At 35.6% G+C, this 20,947-nt stretch overlaps 1 protein-coding gene across 5 annotated transcripts in view; it reads left to right on the top strand.

The window, feature by feature from the left end:
* Positions 1 to 20,947, top strand: part of BRCA2 (BRCA2 DNA repair associated) — a 32,523-nt gene that overhangs the window by 377 nt on the left and 11,199 nt on the right. For 2 of the 5 annotated variants that reach the window (XM_057387358.1, XM_057387355.1), the window contains exons 2-14: positions 641 to 744; positions 1,396 to 1,647; positions 3,589 to 3,694; positions 4,454 to 4,506; positions 4,600 to 4,640; positions 4,741 to 4,852; positions 6,395 to 6,450; positions 7,390 to 7,504; positions 10,294 to 10,590; positions 12,316 to 17,052; positions 18,243 to 18,335; positions 19,657 to 19,726; positions 20,118 to 20,536. In XM_057387358.1, coding sequence (XP_057243341.1) covers positions 678 to 744; positions 1,396 to 1,647; positions 3,589 to 3,694; positions 4,454 to 4,506; positions 4,600 to 4,640; positions 4,741 to 4,852; positions 6,395 to 6,450; positions 7,390 to 7,504; positions 10,294 to 10,590; positions 12,316 to 17,052; positions 18,243 to 18,335; positions 19,657 to 19,726; positions 20,118 to 20,536 — 6,418 coding nt within the window. In that variant the 5' untranslated portion in view covers positions 641 to 677. The remainder of the gene's footprint in view (positions 1 to 640; positions 745 to 1,395; positions 1,648 to 3,588; positions 3,695 to 4,453; positions 4,507 to 4,599; positions 4,641 to 4,740; positions 4,853 to 6,394; positions 6,451 to 7,389; positions 7,505 to 10,293; positions 10,591 to 12,315; positions 17,053 to 18,242; positions 18,336 to 19,656; positions 19,727 to 20,117; positions 20,537 to 20,947) is intronic. The other 3 variants (XM_057387356.1, XM_057387359.1, XM_057387357.1) reach the window with 3 other exon arrangements.

The following is a 20,947-nucleotide window of genomic DNA, read 5'->3' on the forward strand; positions in this document are numbered from 1 at the left end:
GAGGTGCTTTCCCTCAGGGAAAGCAGKGCGGACAGGTCAAATCGCCCTTTTAAAACTGTACTTCTGAGGTAAAGCTAAGTTTCTCGATGTTTTGTCTTAATGCAGCCCTTTCCCTATTTTAAAGTGTTTTGGTAAGGCAACACGTGTAACACGGCTATCGTGTGGGAAACAGCTCTTACTGTGGAAATCATAAACGTGTTAAATGGTGAAGCGTCACTGTGGACTTACTTATACATGCTTTTTAATAGAATTGTGAAACTGGCAGTGTCTGCTCCACTTGATAGTAACTTTGAATCTTGACATGTAAATTGTAATGGTTGTATGTATGTGAGGGCACATACTCCATCCTAATGTTAGAGTGAGTGTGGGGTTTTGATTTGTGTTTAAAATACCTCAAAAGTGTTCTGATCATTCCATCTTGGTTTTCTCTTGTGTTTGCTGAGTATTTTCTTTATCTCTGGTATAATTCCCTTTGCTCTTGTCTGTTGTTTTCCCACTATGTTCATCATTGTGGTGTTTGAATGCTCACCTCACAGTCAAAGCTAAACAAATTTGGCTATGCCACACCAAGAAATGCTGGGAAGCAGGCCTTAGACATTCGAACAGCAGTGTATGAAAGAATTTTCTTATTTCTTCTCAGGCTTTTCAACTGTTCCAGTAATGTTACGGATAAGAAAATGGCTTTCAAACCTGTGGAAAAACCAACTTTCTTTGAAATATTTAAGGCACAGTGCAGTGAATCAGGTACAGCTTATCTAAAGTAAATAATTTGTATTAGGGTTGCTTTCTAGGCATCCATATTTTATACACATTTACTGTATGTTCCATAGGAAAGCATTATGCAACTTGTCAGCTGCTGTTCTTGCCCTGAGTTTGTATTTCTTAATACCTACCTTTGTGTAGATTTCTTTACATTTTTATTTGCATTTTCTTTAAATTTTTTATTTGCTTTCCTCATGATGTATGCTTAGTTACTTTTTTGTACTTGCTTTTGTAGCTTTTTCYTCCATCCATACCCACATGTAGACCAAGTTTAGTTGTTCACCAAATGCACCTGTGGTAGTTACTAAGTTCAAAAGCAGTTCTAAGCTCTTTAACTTGCCAGTCCGAGCAAAACAAGATTCTAAAAGCCAGAGCATGCTTGTAATTTTAAACAAACTGGATATTTTCCTGCTCTTTTGGTTAATTTTGTTAATGATCTGAGAATTTGGGCAGATGTTCCTTTTTATCTTGTGGTTATCAAGAGTTTAAAGCCAGCTAGAACAAACTAACCAGAAGTATGGCCGTGGAAGGAGCAATGTGTTTTGCTGTTGGCATTTAAATGCCTGGTGTATTTCCTCCTCCTTGGAGGAACCTTTTTCCTTTTCATGYGGTTTTCCATGTTTCTCCTTATAGATTTAGGGCCTAGCAGTCTCAATTGGTTCGAGGAACTCAGCGCAGAAGCACCCCCGTATGAGCCCAAATTGCTGGGAGAGGTTGACAGTCCCTCTGCCTGGCTTGATCAAACAGCTTTTAAAACTCCAAGGACAAAACCCTCTACATACAGTCAGCTGGTATCAACCCCGCTGCTCTTTAAAGAACAGAATGCAATATTGCTACCTTGTTCTTCTCCTGAAAAAGAGCTGGATCAGAAAAAAATAGAAGCAAGTGAGTAAYTTTTTTTTAAAGTTATACTTAAAAGGTTGCTTGTGCCCTTTAGAAGCAAGATGCCTTTTTTTTTACCTTTTGTTGCAGCTTATTATTATTAATGTAATAGATAATGCTACTGCAGGAATTGTGTGACTAAAAACCTTATTTTAATAGTCTTCTGAAGACCATCTATAAAAAAGCAGAATTAATCTTAATAATTAATTCAACCTTGTGATAAACTGGTAATATAGATGCAAAATTCTCTGTATAAAAGATACTGTTGTGGTCCAAATACTCTACATAGTGTTAATACAGGGAGAAATGAACTTACCAGTATGACCTGTTGACTGCAAATCAGAGTGAATTTTTTTAGCAGTCTCATTTTTGTTTTATGAAAATTTTTGAAGCTGTTCAAGGGAGAGAATCATCCTTATCATGACAAAGTATGGGGGTCACTGTAGGGCACTCTTTAACCTTTCCTGGAAAGATTTAGAAGCATTAAGTTCTTTTAGTTACTAAAATTGTATGTTATGTAAAGTAAATACATTTTTCCATTTGGAAAAAAAAATTTATGAGGCATTTCTCATATGTTATTTCCAAATCCCAAGCATGTCATGGAATTATGTCACACTGCTCCTTTCTGATGTACCTGTCTTCCTTGGACAGGGAGAAGAACCTTTTTTCTATGGAGAATGTATGCAAGATTGTATATAAGAACCTTTTCTATGGGAGTGTATTTAACCCCATTCCTGAAGTTTCTGATTTGTACATCCACTGTGTGTCTGTGTCCTCTTGATAAGCTTTTTTAACCAGGTTACAGACGAACATGAGACTCCCTTTTTTACCAGAATTGTTCTTGGATCCTGAAGCAAATTCTGTAAAAGGGGAGAACTGTGCTGCAGTTCAAGTATACTTTATATCATTGCTTCCTTGGAATATTGTTACTCTCTTCATTTTGCTGAAGTTTGCTGCTGAACTGCTGAGTAGATGTTTCTTCTAAATGTAGCTATTTGTATTTTACAGTGTTAAGTCCCTAGGGAATTTTTGGTTTCAGGAATTTCATTTGTGGCAATTTCAGAAATAGCAAAGAAAGGAACCTTATAGCTGCTTATTTCAAAATGGTCCATTTTGCTCTGCATATGTGCAACGTTCACCTCTGGCTGGCCTGAGATACTCCATTTCTTTGGTTAGAGCAAATGGCTCTTGTGAGAACAGGAGTTTGGATGGAAGCTGATGGATTTCGTACCTTTATGAAAATTTTTGATGTACCTTGGTATTGTACTGGGATGCAGCTGTGCTGTGTGTATGAACTCAGGAAATCGGGAGCAGAGACAAATGCATAAACCAAAGGATAATTTCTGGTACTAAAGTTGTTTGGAAACCTCAGAGTAGGAATTCCTTTGAACAGATGCTTGTCCATGTAAGGGGACATGAATTTTCAGAGGATTCTGCTGCTTTGGTGGGCACACTCTTTCCCTTTTGCCTGGAGATGCTTTGCAAATAAATAGGTGCTGCTGTCAGTGACAGACTCCAACAACAATTCTAGAAATAATTTTTGGGTTTGCCACTTACTCAAATCGAGAAGTTTATAACTTAGTAAATTTGAGGAAAACCTGTACAAACCTGTGTTTGCATGTATTGTATTCCTTCTAAGAGTAACTTCTGCAATGACAAGAAAGGCACAATGCAGTACATTAAAACTGAAATGGAATATGTGATTTGAATAATACCAAGTTAATAAAGTGACATAATGGAGGAGGTTTTTGGTTGTGTGTGTGAAACACATTTAGCATTGTTTGGATGTAAAATTTGAGCATATTTAAACTACTAGAAGATAAATTAGCATTGAGTTTTTGTCTCTTCTTTCGTTTTTTTGAAAACTTGTCTTCAAACTTCAAAATTGAAACTGTTATCTGTAGTTCTGCAAATTTGTGTTGATTATTATATTCTATGTTGTAGATAGAGAGAATTTGATAAGCCCAAGTAACACAAGACATAAAACAGACCAAGAAAATGAAATACTTGCTTTTCCTCCTGGTATCTGCCACAACTGCCTTGCTGCTAGGTATGCTAGAAAATAAATTGGACCTTAAGCAAAAAGCAATATTAAACCCACCAGATTTGCGTGTTAAACTTTTTAAGAGCTTGAATAATCTTGTACGTCTGATATGTTTATGATAGTTGTAGGTTGCTGAGTTGAAAATAAAACACTAGCTAATTTTGAAAATCACTTTCAAGTCCTTGCTTTCAGGTGATCTTTCTTCCTATTTTTCTACTGTTTCAAAGCTGGAATACGTAATTTTATAACATCATTTCAGTTTTTCAAATCATCAACATCCATATAAAGAGTAATAGTGATGTATCATATGCTTCTCAACTAGCAAAGCTATTTATAGTATTTATTGAGATTTTTTTAAATAATAGTCTTGATTTTGGCATTTAAATGTTGTATTTCAGATAAATTTTATCAAAGTACTCATGTTGATTATAAGAAGTCTTAAATTAGTTATTTAACTAAAATCAGTTAAGCCAATTTCCCTAGTTTCATACTGTATGTTATACAATGCATGGTTACATTGAAATTTGTCAGACAAATCATCACTACAAGTTAAAATATTTCTCAAAAGTRACATTTTGCAGTTTAGAGTAGATTTGTGGCAATGTTTAAAATATTGACTGATTAGGGGAGATCTGCATTTTATCTGGTCAGGGAAGTAACCATGGTGAAAAAAAAATGGTGATAGTAATAWATGTTTGAAATATTCAATTATTTTAAGAAATTGAGAAGTGAAATTAATATTTTGGTTTTAATTTTGTTTTTCAGTCCAACTATTTTAAAGAATATTTACAGAACACCTCAGAGAAATAATATCCCTGGTTTGTATTTTTGGTTCTACAAAATACTTTATATCTCTATATAAAAATCCTCATTTTTACTATTTAATGTCATTTTTACTTAATGTTTTTTAGGACCATATGGAAGCTTGTTTTGCACACCAAAACTTTTGGAGGTACAGATTTTATTCATGCATTTTGTTTCCTTTTCCTGAGTAGTACATTTAGAATTTGTCATAGAAATTATATCTGTATAATTGTTAAATGTATTTCCAGGTCAAATCTCCAAAATGTATTTCTGAAAGTCTGGGAGCAGAAGTGGATCCAGATATGTCCTGGTCAAGTTCTTTAGCCACACCTCCTACATTTGGTGAAACAGTGATAATAGGTATGTATAAAGATGAACAATTGCTAAGGGTTAAAAACTTCTGATTTTGACACTGGAAGTTCACTCACTATGAACTGTTTGTTTTTTTAACTAGAAAAATACAAAATTCTTAAAGTGGTGCTTAGTGGGTAACTTTAGATAATGGGGCCCTAAACAGAAAATTTTCAGAAATTTTCTTCSTTTGTCTGAGGAGTTAAGGAATATAAATTCAGAAAGAACATAACAAAGAGTAGAAAGAGGATTAGATAATGTTTGCTTTGCCCTATCACAAAACTAGAAACTGTTGGGCTAAGTTATATGGGTTTGTTTATGAAGTGTAAGGAGGTGGTCTGAGTAAACCTCCCAGCAGCAGTGTTGTCTTCAGCATTTTTAACCACTCTCWCTGTGCCTACCATCATATCAATCCAGTGAGAAAGACTGGGATACTCATCCAATTTAAGACTCGAGCTGCTGGGTTCAGATTTTGTGGGTTGTTTGGACAGGGCAATTCCGGGAGCTCATTTACTGCACAGCTGCACAAACAGCTGTGTCAGCATAGCTGTGAATGAGAATGAGTGGGTGATAATTGCTTCAGTGGTAACCAACAGTGATGATAAACATCAAGCCTTAACCTAAGGTGTTGGTGAAAGTGAGATTTCAGTAGTGTGTGATAAGCAAAATAAAATTTGACTGTATGATTTATTGATGAAAATTCTTGAGCAAATGGGAAGACCTATATGTGTCTCCTTAGCTTCTGACATTGCTTTTTTAAATGTTGTTAAACTATCACTCTGTAGAGCACATAAAACACATTAAGAAYGAATACTAGAATTGGAATCTCTTTTCAGAGGTAGGTATTCACAGATCTACTGAGATGTGCCATTTTGGTCCAGAAGGGTATGAGCTGAAAAGAAAGGCTGGGGGAAGTATCCATACCTTTATGATGATGTTCTGGGACATGAGCTGTGGTTTGAACTTTTACTCTCCCACATCCTGAATAAGCCTAGTATTTTATCATAGTGGTATTATACTCTTTACCTTCTGACACTGTGAAAGGAAGGAGCTGCTACACAGAACCTAGATGCCATGTCCATGAAACATTTTAGTATACTGCTCTTCAGGCATTTTAAAAATGGGGTTCACTTTCTCATTTTATAATGTAGGTGAAGATGCGGTTATTTTGGGAGGAAATGGAGGAAAAAACAAATTCCTGACGGCTTGAAGATCTCATCCCGATCTTTGTACAGAAGGAAATAGGGAGTAGGAATAACTGCTTGAAAGGGGATGGCAGTGATGTTTCAAGGTGGTAACTGGAAACATAGCAGAAACCAGAACCTATGTTTTGTGCTGTTATGAAACTGCTTTTTTACACACCCCTCAGCCTCATCTGTACATCTTTTTTGTTAGAACTTTTAGTTTTTCATAGTTTTTTTTTTAATTTACAGATTTGAGTGGCATTTTAAATAATCCAATGAAAATCCTCCCAAAACACAGCTGTATTTGAACACACTCAGCAGATCACTGTGGAGAATATAAATTGACTTGTCTGTCTTTCTTCTAAAGCTAGAGAGAACGATTCTATTTCTGAAGCAAGGCAACAGGATGGAAGGGCTGATACAGTAAGTAGTTTTAAGAGCTATGTTGTTCTTTAGTTTCAGTTAAGTTATTCAGTTACATGTTTACATTCCTTGAGCCAAGAATAAAAAACACTGTCATTTTCTTTTTAAGCTCTCCTATCTGGCTGTTCTTAAGAAAGTAACTGCTCACAAAACTACATTTGCAATACATGGTTGTGGAACATGTTCTCACAAATAACCCTCTCTGAGGAGCAGTTTTTTCTGTGTTTATTAAAAAAGACAATCCTGGCTCTGCCCTCCACCCCACAAACCCACTTGGCTTCAGCAGCAGTATTCAATGAGAAGTCAAACCTAGGAATTCAATGAGAAGTCAAACCTAGGAATTGAATTATGCTCCTTATCTGAGGATTGGTTTGTCTGTTTTTTTCTCATTTCTGTCAAACTTTTGGAAGTTATTCTTTGGGAATAACTTCTTGCTCTCATCTACTACAATCAAGAGTTGAAATTGAATGTTAATTTCAGTCCTTTGATAGTGGTAGGGAGAGTTCTTGCATAATTGTCATTGCACTCTGTGTATATGAAAGCTGTATGATTATTCAGCCTGAAAACCAAGGATGGCACGAAAAGGATTCAGTTACAAATTTAAATTTGATCCTTAATAACATGAAACTTCACAGTTAACAAACTGTTACAAGGGAAAATAAGCAAAACATCTTTGTCCTTCCTCATACCTCCTTTGTTCCTTTTTTGAGAGGTTTACAGTAAACTGCTGAACCCATACACTGCCCTTAAGTTGACCACAGAATGGAACCTGATTTGCACTGAAATGGGGATTATCTGCTTGTTTGTTTTTCACCTGTACCTGTGAAAATGTTACTTTCCATTTTAAGAGATGGAGCATTAGTGTAGTAAATGTTTTAGAGTTGTGCAGTTGGACTGTTAAAGGGACATAATGTAATAGCTTTTGTCTTTGGTTTACAGATTTTACACAACTATTTTTCCAAGCATGATAAATGTCCTGGGATAAGTGATGCAAGTATGCTGTCTGTACCAGAGACAGTAAAGCTAAATGCTGAAGATGACTTCAAAGATTTGGGTATGCATTGGTGCTTTACCTAATGAGTATTCTGTGAAGCAGGACTGAGGATGAGACTACATCCTATGTTTTGGGCTGATGTTATGGCTTGTTTGTTCKGCCAGCTGTGTACTTCCAGTCCCTGAATTGATTCAATTTTGTGAAATTAATCTAGCCTTAAGAAAGTCCATTGAGTCAGTGAATTAAATCATTTTGCTGGTTAAACCATGAAAGTCAGCTTATGTTGCTACTGGACAACAACCAGATTAGTACTGTGAAATGAGTTCACTGCAGTTGTAGAGTTCAGACTGTGGGAGAGCTGAGAGAGAAGAATAGTACAGGCTCAAGGGGGAGCAAGACTACTGCTTCTAGCTATTGAATAGGCTAGCTTTACTGAAAAGTTTTATCCCAGCACTCGTTATTCTGTGGTGAGCTTGTTTTTAGTTATTGCTGTATCCTTTGTTCATTTATTTCACCTATACAAAATAGATAGTTCAAAATGTGACAAATCCTTTAGGAAAAAATGTTTTGGGTTTTTTTAAATGATAGCAGAAAATACACAAGACAAGGGAAAAACATTTTCATTCTGTTTTTAGATCATGTAAGTGAACAAGTGACAGTGTAAATTCCAGTTTTGTTTTGCTTTGTTTTTTTTTGGTTGGGAAATTATGGCAGAAGGGAAGATTATTACCAGAAATTTGTTCAGCATTCATGAGTGTAAAAGGAGGCTGTAGGGATTCACAGGGGCTAGACAGGACAGTAATCCTTAGGATTGTCTTTCTCCTTTTCGGAATTGAATGGACTGCTCTAAAAGTACCCTTTGGTGGTACATGTAAGAAAGAATTGTGAAAGAATCGGATTAGAATTTGATAAGGAGAATGCTGGGATTAGGAAGCATTGTTGTTTGCAGAGTGATATATGCCTGCTGTTTTTATATTGTAGGTACAGATGTGCTGAGAAGAATGTATTTGGTAGTAAATGTATTCAAGTAATCTGTAATCAATGAAATATTTTTAGAAATTAGGGACAAATAAATGTCTTGGTCTATGTTCCAGTAGGTCATATTACATTGCATACTACAGTACAGAAGACCACTTTAAGATAACTGGTTTTCTTCTCCCTCTTGTTTTTCTCAGACATTGTTTTGAGTACAACACAACTTGCACATTTATTTTTCACTGTGTCTTCCCTTTTTGATAATAGTTAATTTGGCATTTGAAGATGCCGTATAAAAAGAAGGGCAGCTCAAAGCTATAGGTTTGTAGCTTTCAGATGTTGGTTTCCCCTGGAGTAGCGTTGTATGGTCATGAAATACAATATGTTTTTTTACATATACATTTTGTTTCTGTTAAAGGAAATGAGAGAGATCATTATATATCAAATCTTTGAATAATATCATCCTCTGATGAGTTTAGAAGACGAAATGAACTTCCCTGTTTGTTTTTTTTTTTGATCCTGGTATGAGTTAATTGGTGTACAGACAGTATCTGTACAGTTTTTCAGATAAACCTGGTTTTCTTTAATCCAAAAAGGTAATACACTTTGTTTAAGGAAAAAAAAGAAATAAACTAGGTCTTTTTAGAAAGCTCTGCTGACAAGTTATCACAGGATAAAAGGGTATGGGCACAGAAATTGCTTCASAGGAATGTTCTTTAGTAAAGGAAAAGAGCCTACCTGTACCCTCAGTCCTGTAGTGCTACAGTGTTTCTTGGGTTTGAGATCTCATTTAGTGATACCTTCTGCCACTCAGGCAAGAAATAGAAAGCAAAGAGAGTAAGTAACTTTCTATGCCTACAACATCAGCATCACCCATAATGGATGTATTACAAATCATTGGATGTGTGTGACCAAGTATGGGAAATCTTCTATGACTTCCAAATGATAAATCTTTTTGCTATTACACTGTTTAAAAGTTCTAGTAGAGAAAGTTATAGAGTTGTAAATTAAAGAAATTGTACCTAAAAAAAGCTTATGGGAAAAGTTAAGATATTGATTATGGGCCTAAGGAAAACAGAGGACTGTGATGCTTTTTGTGAACTTCATTATGATTTCTTTGATATGAAAAAACCTTTAAAAGTACTCTGCAAATGAAGCCTGGCTATATTTTTGAGCATGGACTCCTCTGATAAGTGAGTCTCATTTTATACATTTTTGGAGGTAATATTTTTATTTGGCATGTGTAAGCTCTACAAAGTAGAGTTTGGGTTCTTTTTCCCCCCTTTACATTACAAACAAAAAGTTCTCATTTTTTTTAATATTTGTGCTAACTACTTAAAAGTATCATGGAACTACTTAAAAGCTTCCTGATCAATTAAAAGATTGAGAATATTTCTAAATCTTGATACTATCATTTTTTATATGATAGTATAAGACAATTTAATAAATTGATCTTTATATAGCAGTTTATTTAGCTGCCAGTTATAGATAAAAATAGGCCACTTCTTAACATGTCTGGTACATACCATCAGGTATAAATTTTGGAAGAAAAAAAACTGGTACATTTATCTTGTCAAATTTACTAATTATCCTCTGTCTGTAGGGGAAAAAATACCCTTTTGAAACAGTCAGGCTTCATCTTGGCAAACTTAACCACTACAGAGCTCAGGAGGTCAGAGCATCTACCTCTTTGTATTTCCTTTGTCTCCTGTTTTCTCTAATAGCTGCTTAGATTTATCTTTACCAACTCACTCCTGAGTAAAGGTAATGACTATAAAATTGAAAGCTCTATTTACCAATAGTGTTCCCAAGTTATTTCCTAAAACTTAATTTCTTTCTTCTTTTCTTCTCCCCATCTTCTCTAAACTCTTTAGAGTCGGAGGTGTTAGATGGCTTACATGGTGAGATAAACAGCTTTGAGGACACATTCAGCATGCCAGCTAAGTCCAGTAGAACTCTTCTTCTGATGCCTCATGCTCTGGATGCAGTAGAGAAATATGAGATAAATCCAGATAAAGCACAAGAAAAGAGGGATGTTCCTTCTGAGCAGCCTAATAGAAGAAAGAGTGGCATTTCACAGGAAGCCAAAACAAATAGCTGGAGTGAAAACAACCATTCTACTGGAATGAACGGTTCTTTACTCCAAAACACCAGTGAAGATACAGGAGATGGTAAAGATGGCTGTTTATTAGGACATGAAAAGGAATTGGAGTCACTTAGGAGTACAAGAGATGTGCATGATTATAGAACACCCAAGTCCTTTGACAATGAGAGGCCTGTGAAAGCAGGAGTGCAGTCTCCATCAAGCCAGTGGTCTCAACTGAATTTGTCTGATCTTGATGTAACACGCCTAGAAATGTCTATATGTAGCTGTCCACCCTTTGAGTTGCATAGGGAGGGATATTTAGAAGAGAAGTCAGGACTAATGACCAAGGATAATCCTGTGGAAACATCTTTGCTGAATACTTCAGGCTTGATAAAAGCACAAAAGCTGTTGAGCGTCAATTTTTCAGAAAAATGCTATGAAATGAAAAATGCTGAAAACAACCCAGTGTCAGAAATAACTCCATTAGAATCTGTGTCATTGAGTATTCAAGATCCAAAGTTAATAAAAGGATGTGCAACTGAAATGAGCTTCTTAAACTGTAATTATTTTTTAATTGAACATACAAATGTCATGGAGTATTCTGTAGTCCACAGCGGCAACTTTTCCACACGTTTAAAAGCAACTTCTAAATCTGCCATAACTGATATTCTGTCTCACCCACTTGTGTGTAATGCCCCATCTCCAGATAACTGTAAAGACCTACCTTTAATAAATAGTGAAAATTCTCTTGCAAAGTCTGGTTTTAAAAGCCTGAATATGCTAACCAGCTTGAGAAAGAGATCCAAAAGATTTATATATAGAATAAATGATACTTTACTGTATCAAGAAGGAAAAGCACAAAAAGAAGTAACTTCTGAACCACCTATTCATACTTTATTACCACATTCAGAATCTTATTCATATGAATTTAGAGGCTGTCAGGAAGCTAATGATGTTGAACAAGGTATATTACTAAGCTTTTCATCATTTGTGGAAGATTCATTATTTGTTTTGAATGTTTCATGTAAATGTTTAAGATAAAATAATGTAAAATCTTGTGTTTCTGGAAAAGTAGCTCTGCAATTGGTAATCGGCATATGAGATTGGTCTGTTATGTAGTGATAAGGATAGCATTATTTTCAAGTAATCTTGTGCTAACTTTTTTTGTAATAGATTAGTTTCTGGAATAGAAACTTCCACCCTGAGCCATTATTCTAATAGACAAGCTTAATTATCTTTGTCAATGCTGGTTTTACATCCATAGTGTCAAGGGCCATTCTGAGTTGGTAACTTCTGAGAGATGATAAAGAATGTTAAAGTTGTGTAGTTATTTTTCTAGGATTAGGGGGTTTAAGGCTGTGCATTGGTTTCTTCCAAAAGCACAAAATATTTTTAAAAGCAATATAATGAAAGCAAGCACATGCTTCTATTTTTAGAAGCTGTTGTTCTTGCTAGAAGAATTACTTTAATATTAGGAATTAAAGTGTTTTAAATTTGAAACAAATCCTTTTGTTGAGACATAAGGAGTTAAAGCACATCTTTTTGAATTTCATTACAACTAAGAATTGATTTATTGTTTTTTATCTAATAGCATTAACTGCAGCCTACTCACTTGTTTCTGGCTATTAGAACAYAATTAGGTTAAACTGATCTCCAGCYTTGTCAAGGCATTTGCATTTGAAAACAAAAGTGATACCTTGGGTTCTGCTGTTAAGAGAACTTAATTTCGACTTATGGAGCAAAATTTTATGAAAGTCTGAACCTACATTTGTTTGAATAAATGTATTCACATTTTTCTCTTCTCTTGTAGACCACTTTCTTCTTGCTGAGGGAAAGCATCTGCAATCAAATACCAGGACAAAGAACCTCAGCACTTTTAGTTTAAAAATTGATACTACAGATACCTCATCTGATAATTCCTTCAGTGATACACTCAAACAAGAAGACTTGAGAGACAAGGGGGAAAATGATACATCAATAAAATGCCTAGAAGTATCTAATACACAGAAAGAAGACATAAAAAAWTCTTTAAATAGTGAGGTCATTTCAAATATGAAATGTAAATTTCTAACTTCAGCACGCCTAATGGCAAGAAAGCATTCCAGATTTCTCCCTAAAAGCTGTTTAAGGAAAGATGAAGAAGATAAGGACATGAGTGCTAACATGAACGATGGAGCTACTGTACCTCAGAGCCTGAGAAAACTTGAGTCTTCTCACAAGGACGAGGAACTCTTGGTTGATATGCACCGTGACTCTACATCTATGACAAAGAGCAGTTACAATAATACTTTGTGTCAGATAAACTTTGGCATAACTGGAATCACTAGTGACAGTTGCAATAAATTATCACCTGATAAAAGGCATGCTACAGACCAGAGGTCAGGAGTTGACTGTAGAGAAGTACACACACCCTTGGGAGTAAACTGCTCAGAAAATGAGAGTACCGGATTAAAACAAGGGGAGAAAACAGATGCAGCTGCCTTTTCAGAGAATGTAGCCAACATCGAAGACCCAAAGTCTGCTCAAAACAGCGGAAGTCCTCAAGCAGCTGCTTTCAGTAATGTAGCTGTAGGCATTTCTAAAGAATTAATAGATTGTGTAGATAGTCGATCTTTAAATGAAGTAATTTCTGCAGAAGATAAACAAGTAGCACCTGTGTATTCCAGCAAAAAGCCAAACCACAACCTAAAGCATAAAGAGAAACCATCAGTGAATCTTAATGCATGCAGTTTCAATCTGGGCTTCAGTGGCTTTCAGACTGCTTCCAATAAGCAGATTAAATTCTCTGAAGCCAGTATAGCCAAGGGGAGAACGCTGTTCAAAGATATTGAAAATGAATGCTTTGAAGCCTCTTCCACAGGAGTCAGAAATTTTTCAAATCAAGTTAAAAAGGAAAATATGTTTTTCTCAGATTCAAAAAGCAAGTTGGGCGGTAATTTATTTGGTTCTTTACATTCACAGACAAGTTTCCTTAAGCCCAGGCATACACAGTTCATTCCACATAAAGTTGGTTTGTGTGAAAGCTTTCCTAGAACTCCACGGGCCTTGCAAGAAGCAAGTCAAACCTTGACTGCAAGTCAAGAAGCTGAAATTGCTGAACTTTCCAGTATCTTGGAAGAAACAGGTAGTCAGTTTGAATTTACACAGTTTAGAAAGCAAAGTAACACAATACAGAGTCATGGATTGCAACAACTAGGATCTGTAGAAACACATGGAACAAAGAATGTAGGAAATGCTTCTGCAACAGAGGAAGATATGAGGTTTTGTAGCACTTTCAGATCTGAAAATCAAGTTAAAGATGACAAGTACTGTACTCAGGAGGAAGACACAAATGAAGGCTCTGAAGTGGCGGAAAATGAAAAAGAAAATGCATTGGTTTTCCATAAAGATGGCAAAAAGGTTACTTCTACCAACTTAGACAGAGACATAAATGAAAGTAGAAAATCTGATGAGAGCTTTCCCATGACTAAGCAGGAGAGCTTTCCTAATTTCATAGGCTTTACTTCAGCTGGAGGTAAAAAAATAAATATTTCAAAGGCAGCTTTGAGTAGATCTGCAGAGCTTTTCAGAGACTTGGATGATGATAACTATTTGTTTAAATYTTCTAAAACTAGTGCGAGATGTCACAATTCAAATGGATCTATGTCTTCTGACAGTAATGTTTTCAGGTGCCTGACAAAAGAAAGCAAAGAAAAAACTGTTTGCGTTTCAGATTTCAAAAGCATAAATGCTGTTTCCCACACAGATTCTGTTTCCTATCATGCACAGAATAAAAAGGAGGAAAATGTTAGTATAGCATTTAAGGAAAATATGGAAAATAGGACAAAAATATCAGTAAATAATGCTGAAAATGTTAGTTTCAGTAGTATAAACATTATCAATGGCCTGTTATCCACTAAAAATCATAAGCAGAATTGTCAGCCTTCCAAACAATTTTTAAATCGAGATGATGAAGGCAATTTGCAAGACAGCTCATTAGATGTAGCATGTCTAGAAGATGCTGTTACAGCTGCAGAAAAACACAGTTTAAATATGTCATATGAAATGGAAACCCAATCTCCTAAGAAGAAAGGAGAAGACAGAAATAAAGATGAATGTTTGTCACCAAAACTTCAAACTCCTCTTGGTGGTGATATATCCATTCCTGTTACAGCTTTGGATCATTCTCTGCCCTTGTTCAGTATAGAGTGCAGAGAAAGAGATGATAATGTTTTGGACAACTCTGACAAAGAAAAAACAAATTGTAAAAATATGGAAGAAGACACCACCTGTGATAAGAATCTGCTAGTGAATGAAAGCAGAATAGAAATAGGTTCTTACAATCATTATCGAACATGTCTGGAGGAAGAGGTAAACATGGGGGAAAATGAAGTAAAAGGGACTTTTCTGACTGTTTTTCATACTGCTAGTGGCAAGAAAACAGCAATTGCTGATGGATTTTTGGCTACAGCGGAACAGTTTTTTGCAGATGTTAATGTAGGAAAGAAGYGTGACAATTTTGAGACCCTCATCAAGAAAAGGAAATGTGTTGAGAACTATGTCAAAGACACTGATTTATGTGTTGAAAGCATTGCTCAATGTGACTCAGAAAAACTTGTGGAAAAGCTTGTTCCTGAAGAACTTGGAGATAAGTTTAATCAGGCAGTGGAGAGCAGTCCTATTAAATATGCTGCTATACTTGATCCTGCTAAAGTAGATACATTTGTTGATCTAGGGGAAGCTTGTGAAAAAGGTTTGGTAAATTCACATGCACATAAAAAATCTGATGTCAGACCTGGAAAGTCAGAATTGGAATCCCTTACAGGACAGAAGAGTGATGCTTTAAGTAGAACTCATTTGTTTGAAGATAGAARACTGCTTACAGAGAAAAATGTGGAATACTCACCAAGAAAGAGGGATGATTCAGAAAACACGAATAGTTTTYCTGTGCACTCTGCTGCGCCTCTGCATTTAAGGATGGTACCAAATGACCTTGAAGATAACTGTGTGCCTGGAGATACAAAAAATACTGTATTTGTTGAGGAGAGCAGCAATAAAGCTAATGAATTACTCCTCTTACCTTCAGAAAGTAGCTGCTCTTACATGAATGGTGACAGTAAGGAATTAGAACATTTAAATGAACCTGTTGCTGATAAAAACTGCTTCACAGACACCACAGATAGTGCTYGCCAAAGCCAGTCACTTGTCAGTCATCCTGAAGAGGAAAGTAAATTTAACAGGTTAAAAGAAACAACACTTAATGTTGAGAAGCAAAAGGGTGATCTGAAACAAACTGTGTTTAGCACAGCAAAAGGGGAAGCAATTTCTGTTGCAGAAAGTGCTTTAGCAAGAGTCAGACAAATGTTTCAAGAAGACTGCAGTGAAGCTGTAAAATACAAAATTGAGCCTGCTTCAAAAACCAATTGGGCAAAAATTTCTAAAAAATCGTCTGTAGTCCTTTATGCTGAGCATCGTAATTCTGCTAAATTTTATAATGCTACAAGTGAAGAGGTTAATTCATCCACTTCCCGATTTATTAAAGTAAATGCAAGTGCTGATGAAAATGGTCACCAAGAAAAAAACACATCTGCAGATGCAAAGTCTCTTTYAAATTCTCAGAAGCAATCCTTTGAGCAGAGTATTAACCTGTTAGGGCACTTGTCTGATCCAGATAAACAGATAAAGCCATCAGATGCTTCTTCAAGAAATTTCGGATTTTTTAGTACAGCAAGTGGAAAGTCTGTACAGCTTTCAGAAGAGTCCCTCAGGAAAGCTAGACAGCTCTTTTCTGAAATGGAAGGTAATCATTCACCACATGTACAAGAAGCACTTTTAGTTGAGGATAATGTTCAAAAGTCTAAAATGCACACTGAAGTACTTCCTAGGAAAATGCAGGTAGTGTTACCAAAAGGGGAAGAAAATATCATCACTGAATTGATTTCTAATTTTGGCTTCAGCACTGCAAGTGGAAAGCAGGTAGAAGTCTCTAAAGATGCCTRTCAAAAAGCAAAGACAATTTTAGAGGAATGTGGTTCTTTTTTGAGTAGTGGGCTTTGCATTACAGATCAATTTAGTTCAAATAAAGACAGTGATCAAAATATAGAACATTTGACAGAAAGGGTGATCTCAGAATTCAAAACTGAAAAGACCTGCGATCAGGACTCTGACTTTAAAAGCATCTGCCCTGAGGAAATGAAGTATTTTCCAAGCACTCACCATGTCAAAATGCCTGAGTATGTACCATATAGTAAACACAAGCAGTTAACATCACTTAGAAACAACTTTCAGCAAGAGGAGACTGAATCTTCTGGAAAAGGGCAGCTGAATCTGGGGTCTGAAGCAATTTCATGCAGTGCTATTGCTAAAGCAGAAATTAATACTAATCTTCAAAGTCCAAAAAATTACTTGGAAGTAGAGGCTGTAGAAAGTGCAAGAGCTTTTATGAAAGACAGTTTTTCCAATTCTGGAGTACAAATTAATGCTGTGCAGACCTTCAGTAGCAGACTGGATAAAAACTTCCAAAATAAGACCTTTGGGAAGAGGCACTTTGAAGAAAACAWCTCACTTGGTAGGTGTTTTATCTTACATATGTTCAACTCCGTATTTCCGCATAGTGAGTTGTTTGATGTTTGGGATTTTTATTTGCTTGTCACATTGATTTTTAAGTCACAGAGAAATTCAAGTTCTTTCTCCAGATGTCAGTGACCAAAACTCTTCTTGCTGCGGGAGGTAGTTCATCCACCCTTTCCAGGCTTAAATCACAGTAGAAGCTGAATTTGTGATTAGTAATTTTGAAGATGTACAAGTTTGCTGTTTTAGTATCAATGTACAAAGAAAGGTACTGCTCCATTTCTCCCTGAGCAGATTTCCTTCTTTTTCTTTTCCTCTCTCTACAAATCTAGTGTTTTTTCATTGAAGAATGAGTAGCAGGATTTTCATTTTCACCTTTTTGTGTATTGTAGGTGGACAACGTTTCACTTCTATTGAGATTGCTAGTCTTATATAAAATATAGTTGTTGGTCTAAAAGCAGTTTCTTGCCATCTAAAGTTGATCTGTCTAGGGCTGAAGCATTGGTATATGATGCTTGCAYAGACACCCAGACCAGTTCAGGGACCTGGGCTTGCTGAAAATTACTTGTGGAAGGTAGATTGCATTAGAGTCCCTGCCTGGCTGCACAAGTTTGGGTGCAAAGGTCAAGCAAGTCTGTGCTAGAACGTTTGGGTAGGTGGCAAAAGGCAGGTGAGGACTCTTCTCCATCCAGCTTGAAACAGCTGGGCCACATCTGAATGCTGACCTGAGTTTCAGCTTCTGTAAAAAAATGAGTTAGTTTTTTAGAATTCTGGAGGGACTCTTTTGTTACTGAAAGTACGAAGAAATATGCAGGTGAGCTGTGCTCCTGCAGTGCACTGTGATGCACTTTCAGAGGCAAACTGAGTGTGTTCAGAAACTTCAGATTTACGATTTGGATGGAAAAAAAATCACTGATCACAAAAGTTTAACAACAGACTTCATTATACGGAGTTTTATTGTCACTCTGGGTAAAACAGATATGGAGTCCTCTGTACAGAAGAAACATGCAATTTGTGATGAGGTGGCTCTGTTTGAAAAGGCCATTTAAGATRTGCAATCTGACAATGTGCTAATTTTGCTTGCTCTGACTTCAGTGTTTTATTTAGAATTTACGGTTATGTAGTGCGGATTGATAAGAAACTGAACTTGAAAGGAACATCACTTTTAAAATTGTGTTTTTATTTTAGGAGAGCCTCCAATTAAAAGACAGCTTCTGCTTGAATTTAACAGAACAAAGAATTCCCCCAGATCTTTGAAAGCTTCAAAAAGCACCCCTGATGGTAATTTTAGTCATCTTGTGTTCTAAGCACTAATACAGTGTCAGTTGTTACCTTTAGAATTCTTCAATTTCCAATAAACTAACATATATTAAGTTTGCTTAACTACTGCATTTATCAATATAGTCATGGAAATTAAAGGAAGCTGCTGTGGTCATGTCTCTGCAGACTTGAAATCACATGATTACTGATATTCCTTATTGCATGGAATCTAAATATATTACTTCTGCAAGAATTCTGGTTTAATTTCCAGTTCAGTAGGAATTTACCCAGTTTCTCACAATCTTAAATCTCACAAATTCTAGTTTCAATAGGAAGAATGCATTTTCTTGGTTATTCTACAGAATATATTTTATTGATTACTTTTGTATTTTCTGATAGATACTTACTGATAACTGTCTATATTACAGGTGCTTATATTTTGAACAGGTAATATGGAAACTTATGGAAGTGAAATCAAGGCTTTTAAAGTTTGATGTTTTATGTGAAGCTAATTACTGATTGAGGTATTAGGATAGTGTGATTTTGGTACAGCTTTCAATAATGGGATAAGCTGTATTCTTAAGGAATGTGCTCTTTTTAAGCCCTGCATTCTCTGACCGAGGATTCAGCAGCAGGATTGATCAAATATTTTGTTCTAGGCATAGAAGCCATGATTTGAAGTACTGAATGGAATTTGTAAGTTGCCGGAGAATAATTTTATTCCCTTCATCTGTCAATATTCTCCTACCCTGCAGCAGGACCTAAACAGTGTTATTCTTTGGTGGACAACTGAAAATAGTTGTAATCTCCAGTACAGCCTTGCCTCTGACTTCCAGAATATGTGGCACCTTGTATATACAATTTCTCATATGAAACTTCCTCTTTGCAGCAAAAGGGCACAGCACAAATGAGTTTAGGATTTAGTTACATTGATAATTCCAAGATAAGCATGTCCTTCAATTACAGAAGGAGGAGTTTGTGCAAATGTGCCCTTTTCTGTTGTAACTTCAAATAAAAGAATAAAAGTTGCTGAGAGTTCAAAGTGGAATGGTGAGCCTACCTGGAATTAAATATATAATAAACATTCCCTTTCAGGAGCCTAAAAATATCTTGCCGGCTCACAAACATAAACTCTTGTGAGTTCAGCACTGTGATCACTTATCCTTTAGATCTTTCTGAGAAGATGTTTAAACAAACACTTTGGGGCRCAGGAAAGAATAAAGCTGTTTAAATCCACTCTGGAAAACTTTTCTGTATATCATTAATATAGATAAAACATGTACTGTAAATATCTTATCTATCCATGCAATTTGCCATTTCAAACATTTTTTCCTAATTACAGGTATTTTCAAAGACAGAAGAAAATTTATGTACCATGTGCCTTTAAAACCCATAACTTGTCAGCCTTTTGGGTGAGAAATTTATTACATATTTTGGAGTTCTTCAAATGCAATCTCTTAAAACCTCACAAGGCTTTATAACTTTCTAAAAATACACAGTAATAATTTATTGCCCAGCCTTATAAAAGACTAATAATTTTACTTCAAAAGAAACATAAAATTACCATATAAAACCTTGCTGCAGTAGACCAGTGAGATGCTACACAAATATACCCATTATACTCTCTTTTCTCAATAGACAGAAATTAAGTATTCAGTTTTTTAAATTTCAAAGACTGATATTTTGTCTTTTTATTGATATAGTATTGAAAGTCGTATTACTAAATCAAGAATACAAAAATCCTTACAAAGATTTTTGTGAGGAAGATGAAACCTGTATGCTTAAATGTTTTCATCTCTGTAGGTCGACTAAAGAACATCAAGAAGTCAAGAATCCTACCCTTACTCTGCCAGATCAAGACTCCAGAGGATTTCAGTCTAAACSTGCAATTTTTCAGCATTGTGCTCTAAGGCAGTCTTCAAATGGTACTGCAGTTGTTTCCACTCCATGTAAGGCCTTGGCAAAAGAGAGTGAAGAAACACGGAGTATTTATAAATCTGGCAAAGCTGCTAAAACTTTTATTCCACCCTTCAAAACCAAGCTGACATTTTCTACATGCAAACAAGGCAGCAGCAAAAAATGTGACTCACTCATCAGCAAAAATATGACCAAAGAGATGGAATTAAATCAGATGACAACAGAACAAAATACTGCTGACCCTCAGGATCCCCAGTCTTGCATCCAGCATGCAGCAGACACTGACCTAGAAAATGGTAATTTAGGTATTTTCAGATTTTACTCACTTAACTATTGTGGATACTATCAGAATGAAGCTTTTAATTAAAAAGCTTCTTTTCAAGCTTTTTTTTAGGGGGGCAGAAAAATCAGGAAATTACTACTTTCTTAATATTTCATATTACACTCCTAAAAATGCATATGCTGCTTATCTCCAAGGTTAATTGAGAAAATGAAAAGTATTTCACACAATGCTTAGAAACAAGATAGCTTATGTTTCATTTGATATTTGATTTTTTTGTATACCTCTTAAGTATTATCTTTTTGGTAAAATAGTCTATAAACCTTAGACAAGCCTTCATTCGTTTTTTCAGAGGCTTTTTTTCCTTCCATTCTCTAATTAAAATGTAGGCTTTGCCATATAAATGGTTGATTGAGTAATTTTCAAAGAGGCAGAG

The sequence above is a fragment of the Malurus melanocephalus genome, unplaced genomic scaffold (genome assembly GCF_030028575.1).
Source record: "Malurus melanocephalus ecotype Western Australia unplaced genomic scaffold, MMel_1.1 scaffold_1196, whole genome shotgun sequence".
NCBI classification, from domain to species: Eukaryota; Metazoa; Chordata; class Aves; order Passeriformes; family Maluridae; genus Malurus; species Malurus melanocephalus.